Genomic DNA, 12,390 nt, shown 5'->3' on the forward strand with positions numbered 1-12,390 from the left:
TGCTGTCATACCTTTGGCCCATTCAGTGAGTCAGTCCCTTTGCATGAGTTGTTGTTTGGTGTGGGCTCCTTACGGCGTGCCGGAGGCAGACCGCTTCTCCTGGCCCTGTACCTCCCATCCCAGAAAGAGCAGCCCCAGCTCAGCTTTTACACTGGAATTGGTTTGTGTCCTGCCAACTCTGTGCGTGAGAAGCCCACAGTCATTTTTTTGTAGCCATTGTCCTTGCTGGGTACGTCTGTAGCTATAGAGACAAAAGAGATAGCCCCCACTTGGGGAAGATACGGGTATCCAATGGACTTCGCTTTCTAAAACCAACCTGTTAATGCAAACCGAATGATAGCTGTGTGTAGTACACCTTTAATTCTTTTGTGCACGCTGATGCTAGAAAATCCACAGTGAGGAAAGAAGGTCAGGGTAAAACATGAGTTGTATATGATGGAAGTGACACCGTGAGCTGCTTGTTTAGTGCATGGGAATGTGTTCACTGTGTAAGTCAAATTGCTGCTAAAAGCCCTTTAGCTAGTGCAGTGAAAGAATTCCTGCAACTAAGAGGATTATAGTGTTCCTTAAGTCCACAATAGAACTTCACTGATATAAGCAGCAGTAGCAGTTATGCTTCAAGGTCAGTGTACAAAGCCATAAGTTTCGTATTTAAAGCATAGCTTCCCTTCACCTTGAGGCATTAAGATGACTATTCCCATTTCAATAACAAAAATTCCCAATAAAGCCAGACTTCAGCTGATAAAATATCCTTCCTATGGACTTCAATTCCTAAACTAATAATGACATTAAAATAATTAACTATAAAGCCCCTTGTGTGATTTTATGGCTTCCTCCTCCTGTATTTGTTGCTGTTAACTCATAATGTGGCCCCAAGTGAGCAAAGTGCTCATGTGCATGCTTAAATCTCAGTTCAGTCAGTGAACATATAAGTGTAAATGCTTTGTAGAGTCAGGGCCCATTGGACTCTAAAATGACCCGAAGCAGATGTTTCTGTTTAGTCCCTGTTTCCAGAGACACTATACATCTCTTCAGTGTTCACTCTTGTTTTGAAGTTAGCCACCAAAATGCTGATAAAGGCATTTATCTTTAAGCCAGTGAGCCCTCTTTTTCCATGATTGTCTATCTTAAACAACAAACAAAGTATTTCATCAATCTTAGTATTAATCAATAAACTATCAGTTCTGAGGTAGCCCACACTGAAAAGTAGATTACTTGGAGCTTCCATTTCCTACAGCTTTTTAGAGCTTTTCATGCTTTGGAGTGGGTTTTTTTGGCTTTTTTCCTTGTTTTTGCTTGAGGACAGAATCCATAGAGATGGGAGAGGAGAAAGCTCATCATAAGTGACATTTGAGTCACTGCTTAGTTTGAGACACTCCTGGGTTTGGTAGAGGGTTATTCATACCAATAAATGAATTTCTAATTTTCTTTTGTTAGAAACATAACAAAGACGACTGTCTTACTTGACTGGTTCATGAAGGAAGAAGAATGATCTTTTTCCAGCTTTTTCCTCTACTGCAGCTTTTGCATTAAAAGGTCTAGCTCCCTTCTCTTCATTTCAAGAAGCTGTAGTAGACTAAATGCTCAAAGATTGGCAGACTTCCCTCAGATAGTTATGAATATTTCATTTGTCTCTGGTTTTGGTAGTACTGTTGAGTACATGATCATGTCAAAACAAGCACTTAAAACTGACACTTGAAGTGGCTGGCAACAAACACTGCTGCTCATAAATAGCCTTCTCTTTACTGTGCAGTTCTGAAGCAGTGAAGAAAACATGGTTATTTGAGTGTAAAATGCACAAAGCCAGATCCAGGAATAATGCATCAGCCGTGATAAAAAAAGCACTTTGCACCCTGTTTCTATATTGCTTGTTTAGGCTAGGTAAAGGACAATTACAGCATCTGCTATTTGGATGCACAGAATATAATAATTGATATTATTTTCCATCTTAATAAATAGTTGGAGAAAGGGAAACTGACTTGAAGGACAAAACGCATAAACAGCCCCCTGATATTTAAGATGCTATGATGCTCATGTCCCCTACTTGAAGTGGCTCTGGATGCTGGATTCTTACTGTAGTCTCTCCATCTAGTGGTTAGATGGATGGGATGCCATCTATTCCCTGTATATGTTCAGAGCATATATGTTCTGAACATCTTTCAAGATGTTCACAGCTGAAAATGGCTGGGAGCTGTTAAAATATGAAGGAAATGCTTTAGGAGAGAAAGCACATAGCTACATTAGGTAAGGAGGGGAGACTAGGGTAAGTGCAAAAAAGAAACCACAGGGGAATTCAGTGAAAACCATCAGGTTAGATCTTCATCACTGAAGCTTCCCCTTCTTAATAGCTAATTTGAGCTCAACTCCCTTGTCTTATATATATAAAAAGAAACCAGCTGGCCCATGGGTGATGGGTGTGTGCACAGTCGTACATGTTAGTGCCTTACAGGGGTGACCTGGACATATCTCTCTGGCACTGTGGGCCTCGCGGTTACCTGCAACATTCAGCAACACAGCCTCTGTGTACAACCATCCCTCCGGTCTTTCCTGGCGCTTGTGCCTTCTTCTGAGCAGGTGAAGTGGCACCACCGCTCCCTTGGTCCCCCAGCTTGTGGCCAGCTAAATCCAGAGGGAGCTGAACAGGGGTTGCAGTAGGTCAAAGTTTTGGAGCACAGGATATTAAATATTAAAAGCAGTATATCCCTCACCGGAGGCAGGGAGCTGCTGTCCTCTTTTGTCTGGGCTGGAAAGCTCCGTTTTAGCCTGAAAAAAGCCCATGGGCTCAGCTGTGGTTGCCACCTGGCTCCCTCCAGCAACAGGCTGACTGGACCAGTTGACTTGGCCAGTGGGGACGTCCAGACCGACCCCTGCATGCCTAAATTGGGTAACTGGAACCTGTTACCCTAAAATAATTTCATATGGCCCATAGACGTATTATTATTCTTTCCCATACCATTGTATAACAGCGTTCATGTGTTTGGAAGGTGCTGGCTACTCTCCTGCAAGGGAAAGGACAGACCCATTCTCTTTTTTCATTAAGGAAAGGACAGACTTGATCTCTTTAGAGGAAGCCAAGCTTCTTCTAGGTCGTGGCTTTTCCCCAGGCCCTTGTTGTGACAGGCCCACACGTTTGCCTGCACCCAGCCTGAGGCTGTTCTCTGAGGTTCCTGGCATGGCAGATATTTGGGGTCCTTTTCTTGAACCTCCAACCTAACAAGCTCCAGTTACAGCAAAAGCCGTTTGCATCCCTTTTTACTAACCACCTCCATTTTTTATTGTAAGCTCATCTTTTCAGTGGTTTATGACCCCTCCAGACTTTGACCTGTTGAAATTTTCCACGCTCTGCCCAGAGCACCCCAATTTCTTCTTTTCTGATGCATGAAATAGCACTGCAGCCCATCACTTGGTGAGTGATGTATCTGCTACATCTTGTCAGCTGAGAGGCGAGGGGTTGCAGCTTTTGAGGTCAACCAAGCGATGTGTGACTCGGGCCCCTTTTGAGGACGCTTCCACCGCTGCCGTCGTCCTTCACTGAATACTGCCGTGGCTTCTCCCACGCTCTGTGCCCCGGCACATCTAATGTACCCACTCACACACTGCCATAGTCATCTAACTAGCATCAGATTGAGTGGAGAAGGGAGTATTGGGTGAGTACACAAGATGGAGCTTGGCTACAGGGCAAATCCAGACGAGAGCTAATTGTGCCAGTGTGATGCTCAGTGCCTGAGATTAGACAAGCTTGCCTGTTGCTGCCTCCGGCTGAATTCGGAAAAACCAAACCACTTCTGCTAATTCCCAGGATGAAAGTAAGGGAGACACACCATTTTCTCATTAAAATAACCTCAACGGCCATCCCCTCAACCCTCTTCTTTTCTTTAAATATAGTGTTTTCCCTACATTTAGGCTACCGAATTTGGCAGGAGATGATCTTTGTCCCAGAGAAAACAGCTGAATTTGCAGCAAAGAGGTGTTTTCCAGCCACCCTAAATAAATACCTTTTGATCCCAATGGGTCAGTATTTCTTGTGCCATTTTAAAGATGCAGTTTAGATCTTCTGTGTATTTTAAATGTATATTATATATATCCTATATGTTCACATTTAGATTGGGCTTTACAAGCCTGCTATTCTAGAACATTATTTGAATCTATTTTTTCTCAGCACCATCTGGTGCTCTTCTATCAGCTGGCTGTGCAGACACTAGGCGTTTCTGGGAGGCACTTCCATTTGACTACTGAAAATATGGTGTAACAATTGCATTAAATTGTCCAGTAGTTTTAAAATAATTTTAATGTTAAATTGCCTACTGCTTTTTCATCTGCAGAACTGTAATCTTTCTGTAGGTTACATCAACTTGAGCTATATTTTGCTGGAGGCCTTCCAACACCAATAAACAGAGAATTTTTAAAGGTAACACCTTCTAAAGGTAGGCTGCAAAGCCGCAAAGGCAATGAAACCGAGTGTGTGTAGGTAAATACAGTACATGGTTTCAAAAACAAAACTCTGGGAGCACTTCTTATAGAGTAGCCTAACACTTCTTGAAATCCTCTGGCATTTCTTGCATTGGTAACGTATCCCAGAACGTACCAGGGCGATACCACAACCACGCCGAGACTCAGCTGCTTGCCTTCACCGCTATCAAAACAGCCACGTTAGGGCTGAAGTGGCTTGGAGAGACGGAAGGAGCACAACAAACACGATCACACACGTCAGCCGTTTCCCAAGCTGTGGCACAAGGCTCGGGGAAGGACAGTCCCGCGCCAGCCCGGCAGCATGCTCAGAGGCATCAAGCGACACGAATCTTCCCCCACCCCTGCAGTTGTGCAAGCACGACTCCAGCACCTCACGTGTCCTGCAATTTACTGGTGCCCAGAACACCAAAAAAAAGTGAGATTACTGACACTGAGGAAGCGGATGAGTTACTTTAGCATAAAACAGTTAACAGCTACAGCGACTCTGGACATCCAATAAAAATCGAGAGAAGCATCAAGTACATTTGGGGTTCATTGCAAGGGATGCTTGGAGGTCATTCGTCCTTTGGACTCATCCTACCATCCTTGTCCCCTCTGGAAAGCTGGGACATCCAGGTCACCTGGGCTTTAGAACCATTAAGGAAGGACATACTTGATGATCCTTCCTCACTTCTGGTCCTTTGCTTGCATTTCTTACTGTAATTCCGTACTTTTAATCTCCTCTCTGCAACAGTGGGAATAGAAATGTACTTCTGGGAAAAAAAAGTACTTCCAAAAAACCCCTAAAGTTCTAATTTGCTCATTCCCAGGATCTGGACTGTAAGTAAATCATACAATAGAATTATAATATGAGGCACATAAAAACCAAAACAATTGGCTACATTGGTGTAAGCATGAAGTGACAGACTCTGTGAGCACGACAGCTAACTAAGTTTGCTTTCCAATAGGTTTGTCTCATGACAAATGAGTTTTTAAACTCAATTATAGAAGCCTGCAGCAGAAGGTCACCCTTAATAGATACTGGGGACACATTAAGAATGTCCTGTTTCAGGGACAGCTGTGATCAGAGCTTTCTCTTTTTTAATTATCAGAAGAGGAAAATCGGAGGAAAAAAATACAAACAAAATCAAAATGAAACCTAAACTAGAGTGGATTCTCTGGTGTATAATTTGAGTTCATTCCACATTGCATTTTTCTTCGTAATGGGAATATTAATAAGGATCCTTCTGCTCTAGTGAGATGTGAAGAACTCTGTGTCAAAGACCTCTGTCCACCTAATAAGTTTCAAAACCTCAATCAAATTTACAAGGAAGATATTGGGACCAATGGACAGATTTATTAACATACTGGCACAGACACAATGACAATGCAGGCTTCCCTTCCTAAGGAAACAAGCTAAAGGTGTGAAAATAGAAGGATATATACCAAAATCACACCCATAATCACTTCACTTTTACACACCTTTCCTTCCCTTATTTATGATCTATACTTTATCTGCGCAGAGGGTAAACTCTTGCAAACTCTTCAAGACAGAGATATTATCTAAACACAGAGGGAAATGTGCTGACTGATGCCTCTGCCTTTACTGAAGATCTTTAGCTGTGGATGCCATGGCTGGCTGGGGTTCAGTTAATATTAAACTTGTAACATAGCTCCAGCTAACATGGGATCCTGGATTCTTCAGTCAGAGAAAATTCCCATTAGTCATGAAAATTTAGTTCAAATAAGCAATACAGGATTGGACCATTATCTATTATTAATCCTTTTTTCAAGCTAAAGTAATTATGAGATAAACAAGTCCTGTTCTTGAAAGAAAAAAAAAAAAAAAAGGAATAGTCCCCAGTGCTTTCAGAAAGGATGGATTTTATTTTGTAATTGCCTTTTTGCAGAAAATCATTAAAAGACTAGACAGGAAAAATACCTGTTATTTTTCAGCAGACTAAGTTTCTGTGTGTTTTATTTACTTTGAATAAGAACATTTCTACTGAAACTCCAGATAGAACCAACTACTCTAGAAGGCTAGAATCATAATTAACTAAAAACAAACAGTGTCACCATATTATTTTGCCTTCCATGTGTACTTACACAGTTACTATATATGGTTTTAACTCACAGTCCGACACATAAACACATATGTTATGCAAAAGCACCCACATCACAAAGAGGTAGGTAAAACTCTGACTATTGCCACTGCATTAGCATGTGCAAGTTGTGCACCAGGCAACAGGAGATGATGTTTGACTCGGGTGATTAGTGGCTTCCACCTTTAACTGTGTTTTATTCCTTTCCAGGCTTGTGCACATCAGTGTTCTCCTGCATCAGCTCAAACCCATTCATTTCAAACTTTTTTTTTTGTTAGTCAAAGTTTGGATGCATTGCATTCCAGGGAGCTGCCTTTTTGCTTATTTATGTTTGTAGCTTTACAGGGGCTTAGTTCCCTTGGGTGCAGTTTACTCTCAAGTACTGCATTCGGGAGGCAAAAAGACCTTAAAGTGGACATAAATTACATTTGGCTGAGTACAAGACTCAGTCGATATAGTTTAAACATTTGAATACTTCCTGAAAGTCTGCTGGCACATCTGGGTTTGCTAAACACACTCTGGGGGGGGAAGCTGAGGAATTAACCATAACCTCAGGAGACCAGTGTGCTGAGTCTCCATCTAGAGTCAGTGGAGAGAGACTGGCTCCAAAATTAGCCCCCTTGCAGAATTTGCTTTTCTTTGTTGGCTGCAAAGATGCTTAGGGAGACCAGCCTTGCTTTTCTGGAGTGAATCTCCCTGAATGTTTCCTAAGAACTTTTTCATAATCCCTATAAAATGAGGCTAAGGGCCCAACCCTGATCTATACCCCACCCAATCTTGTGCTGACTTCCATGGGCTTTGGATCAAACTTAATGGCCACCTCACAGAGCTACTGCATGGGAAGCTTGCTTTTAAATAATGCTTGTGCATAGCACCGCATGTGCGTTCTGTGTCGGGAATGAAGCTTCTTCCTCACAGTTATCACCAATGTGCTCAGCGGTACGAACTCACTGGAGAAGCATTCTGTAGCTGTCTGCAGCAAAATACATTCACACCAAAGCTTAAAAATAAAAACTGGCTGTTATTTTAATGTTTAACCTCCATCTTAGAGCTGTAGACTCCAAAAAGGCATGATGCTTCAGTCCAGAGCACGTCAAAGGAGAGCACATTTTGAAGCACAGACTATAAATACTTCCACAGCAGAGCTGGATTTGCCCACAGACTGTAACTAATGGTAAACACATGACAGCAAGATGGGCCCTTGCACCACTACTTTGAAACTGATCATTTAACTCTGTGCTTCCTATTTACCCAGTGCTACTCCATTTCCCCCCAAAACCCCAATACAACAGCTGAACTATGTCAGTATTTGGCACGCTTTTTTAAGAGCACAAAAACCTGGTTTTGATGCTTATCGGGAGTGAGGCCCTTTTATCAAAATGGTGAACTACCTGGAAGAAATGTCTAGAAAGGATGAATCCTACCACTTAAAACTTCATCACGTGTTGTTTGCAAGGCTTCTCTAGTGTCCCACGCCCAGTGTGACCATTGCCAACACTACACCAGGCCAGCTGAGGCTTTATCTAGCCAAGCCTTGAAAACATCCAAGGACAGAGGTCCTAAGCACAGTCCTAGCATTGCTCTGCTGTTTCCACACCCCTAACAGAAAATGCTTCTTTTGGTTCACTTGTGCTTTGTAATGTTTCTCCATCTCAGGCAAGTCCTGCATGTTGGAATAACTTGAGTGAAAACATTGTACAATTATACAAAATGCCATACCTGAAAAGCAACTGGAGATGACCTACCAGCTATTAAGGACGAGATGCTAACTTTGTCTCCTTTCTGCTTTTGCTCCAGCCGCCACTGGGACTCTGGTTTATGCTGGCATGCAGCACGATGTCTGCAGGGCTTCCCTTAGTGCCTGGTGGAGACAACGAAAGTCTTCCCACTGCATTCGCTCACTTTTGGGTTTGCGTTTGTTTTGCTTCTGGAACTACAATGTTGATTATCATTGCTGATCCAAGACCAACAGTCGCAGGTTGTTAAAGCAATCAGTCCAACAGCTCAGCTTCTTAAATTCTATCTTTTTTCACCTTCCCCTAGGTTGGAAAAATCCACAAGAATGCTGCCCGCAAAAGAGAATACCGCGTACTGTTCATGGTGATCACTACAGTTATCTGTTATCTCTTGTGTTGGATTCCCTATGGAGTTATAGCACTACTTGCAACATTTGGTAAGCCAGGTGTGGTGACTCCAGTTGCAAGCATCATACCTTCCATCCTAGCAAAAAGCAGCACTGTTTGCAATCCTATTATCTACATACTTATGAATAAGCAGGTAAGACATATATTATTTTTAAACCGTGTTTTCTTCAGGGTCTGTCAGGCATTCTTGACCGCTGTGACTACCAGTCCTATAGATGTGTCTTTACAAGAAGGACAGTCAAGGGTTGTCCAGACGATATTACTGGAGTCTTGGGGTGGAAGTGTTTGCAGTCAACAATATATTGCTAGATAGGAAGAACAGATAAACGTTTGCTTATTGAAATTGCTTGTGTTCTTCTGAGGGCACACTGGGTGTTAATTTGTATGCTGCAGAGTTAGTTGCCAAAGGTATTGGCATCTATTTACAATAAGAATACTCAAACATTTTTTTTTGGGGGGGGGGGGGCGGGGAGAAAAGAGAGACAAGAAGAGGAAGGGATTTCATGACCTTGGAAACAGTATAAAGGATGAGAGCATTTGCAAATACCAGTTTCAGGACAGATCCCCTTGAAAACAAGTGGTCATTGCAATTACAGTTTTTGTGGACTTCTACTTCCTTCCTGTTAAATTCCCAGTTCACCTACATGCCAAAACAAATAATGAATTTTGTCTCAAATTCCTTTTTTCATTATGTTCATTACACTATTATTAAGCAAATAAACCCTCCTTATCCTTTCTTGTTCGGTGTATGCTGGAGCCTACCCTTAGTGTTTATCAACACCAGCATTATATTATTATGGAGCCTAGACAAGGGAAAAGTTGAATGTAACAGCCAAATATATTCCAGTTTTGCCACAGCCTGAGATCATTCTTGGTCTGGTTCATCTAACCTAAAGCTCTTAAACAAGGAATTAATCTACTCCTGGAATTTGAGGGAAAGATCTCAGGCAAGCCATGAAACCTCCCTGAAATCAGAAGGAAAAAGTACTATTGCCTTCCCCAAGACCAGGACTTCATTTCCAAAGTCTAGTTTCAGCTGACGTTGAAGAAGATAGCGAGCTCCATTTGAAAAGTGCTAACGCTGAAGCAAGACAATAACTTTTTCTCCTTCCCCTTACCTGTTACATTTCTTACGGAAACTTCTCAAGAGCAGCATCTGTCTTGCTGCTTTAGTCTCTGAGCACTTTGACTGAGGTCCTTGACTTCCATGAGATCATCTGACTGTGCTGTGATCACTGGAGCAGGCTATAACAGTGATCGCAAGCACATTTTGGCATTGTCTTTACACATGGAGCACATCCCAAAACAGCAAGGGTATGGAAGCTGTGGGAAAGATATGGGTCCTAAACCACACGAACTCAGTACAGAGCCTTGGGTGCCTCCATTTATCTCGAAAACAGAATCACAAGCACAATTACCTGTGCTGACAACCTGGCATCCACAGATATACACACAATTAAGGCTGTTTTTATATTCTCAAAGTGCTCCAAGCAGTTCTTGAGAACTGCATGTTCTGCAGCATCAAAGGCTTATGAGACAGTCACACTGCTGTGGGGGTGCTGAGGCAAAAAGCAAAGGCTCACTGTTGGGAAAAAGTTGATTAGCAGGAATAAAATCAGGGTGCTTGCACATCACAGGAATGTAGCAAGCTGCCTAAAATTGCTCTTTCCTTGCAGTAGCTGTCTCTTCTGGCTACAAAGGAAATACTTCTGGATGCTTATCTTGTTTCTCGATATGGGGTTTACTTTTGATCCAGTTTGTCATCTCTTACAAGAAAGATCAGTGTGGGATGGTCTGACTACAAGGGGAAGATCTGCTGGGACAGTTTTGAGGCAAGACAGGCTGTTTCTTAGAAGCAGGAATTGCAAAGGCTGTGCAACAATTCAGGAGCACCATGGCAGAGAACTGGAAACAGTTTCTTAAAAATCCTTCCTTAGTCTCCAGCCCCATGCGAGACCGACGTATTAGATTTCTCTCTTTGAACACTGAGAATGTTTCATTCATTTCCCACTGCCTACTGTTGCACAGCTGCCACCATTTAACAAAAAAATGCAAGGGGGCAAAGTCAAATAGGTCTTGGAGGGTGGATCATTAGTTGCCAGCTGGAAGTTGGTGTATGGGTTGGGGCTTTTTCATAGTTAGGTTTCTTATTGTTGCAAAAATCAAGACAAAAATCACTCCTGAAAAGGAGCTCGGTCAGATTTGAGGTAAATACTGTATTAAAACCAAAATAATAGCTACTGCCTGCATTAATATGCAGCTCTCATCTGCTGTGCCACTGTGTATTAGCAGTAAAATTAATTGTTTTTATCTGACACCGAGGACTGAGCTTCACTCGGAAAGGGTGAAACACATCCCTCCATCTGTTCCCAATCCTTTCAGAACAGGAACAATAGTAACACCCTCATCCGATGCGTCACCGGTGTTCACGGCACCCCAGCTACTCTGTAGTTGTTCTCATTCTTTTTTTGTAAATTTAACACCTCAGGAAAAGCTGTCTTCTTCCCGGCACTCAGCTTTTTTGGGCTTTGTGCTTAGCTGAGAATTGTCACAGGAGGCTGGTGCCTCCCAACACAGAAATTATCTGGCCTGCATTTTTCACAGTCCTCTCTTTTCAGATGCCACAGTAGGCTATTTACTCCTGCATCTTACAAATACACTGAGAACCTATGGCTTAATTTTTAGTTCTCTGTGCGTAAGCTAACTTTTTTGCTTTGGGATAAGCCCTGAAGATTGCAAAACGGCATTGGTTGACTGCAGCCATGGTGTTAGCTTCCAGCTGTCACAAATCAATGTGGAATATCATGGAACCATCAGCCTCTGAGCCTTAAAACTCATCCTGCAGAGCACACCTTCAAATTCACTCTCAAGCAGGCCCTGAGTCACTTTCATGGTCCAGGAACCCCAGAGAAAATGTTTTGACTTTGCCGTTGCCTTCTGCAATGACCTGAGGCGATAAAACGCTGAGGAAAACGGTGAATTTCTTTCCAGCTGCAGGGAGTCCCTCAGGTGGGATGGCATGGGGCATGCTGCTCTCCATCTTCCTCTGCTCTCCTCTGGGAGAAGAGAGATGCACTGTTTAAGCTGGACCGTTCCTGGGCTGGTAGCATCACGCCAGGCAGACGTTAAGCTTCTCTGACAAAGCTGTAAAGCACTAAACTGCCTGAGACCAAGTGATGTTTGGGGGGAAGCTGGAAGAGACAGTAGAGGAGACTCCGTTTTCCCTGTTCTCTCGCTATGGATGGCTCTTTTGTCCCTTGGCAACATGGCCATGTGTGCCTGAGGAGCCCTTCCCAAAGGGCAGGCCCCCAAAAATGCAGCACAGAGCCAAGTACCCTGCCAGCTGGGCTGGCACTGCCTCCCAATTCCCAGAGCAAGCTGGGCAGGGTCAGCATGCTTAGACTTTCAGTGCATCAGTCCTTTATAGTTATACAGTTAATGTAGTTATGCAGATTTTCTTATTCATCTCTTCTTACCTCTCTCAGTGTCTTTTATTCCCATCGCAGCTCCCTGTCAAGTTTGCATTGTCTCTCTTCAAACTTCCACCCATGCAGCCACCCCAAACAGATTTTTAATGACAGCTTCAACTGCCTTCCTTTCACCGTGGCAGTGCCGACAGAAACCTGCTCTTTCATGTCTTACGTGCAAGCAGGTATTAAGCATTCACCCAAAAGATATGGAGCTTCCCTGTAGCC

At 43.0% G+C, this 12,390-nt stretch overlaps 1 protein-coding gene across 2 annotated transcripts in view; it reads left to right on the top strand.

The window, feature by feature from the left end:
• Positions 1 to 12,390, top strand: part of LOC128135195 (pinopsin-like) — a 93,993-nt gene that overhangs the window by 58,811 nt on the left and 22,792 nt on the right. For both annotated transcript variants that reach the window (XM_052773900.1, XM_052773899.1), the window contains exon 4: positions 8,595 to 8,828. In XM_052773900.1, coding sequence (XP_052629860.1) covers positions 8,595 to 8,828 — 234 coding nt within the window. The remainder of the gene's footprint in view (positions 1 to 8,594; positions 8,829 to 12,390) is intronic.

Source organism: Harpia harpyja, chromosome 22 (assembly GCF_026419915.1).
Source record: "Harpia harpyja isolate bHarHar1 chromosome 22, bHarHar1 primary haplotype, whole genome shotgun sequence".
In the NCBI taxonomy this organism is placed as follows: Eukaryota; Metazoa; Chordata; class Aves; order Accipitriformes; family Accipitridae; genus Harpia; species Harpia harpyja.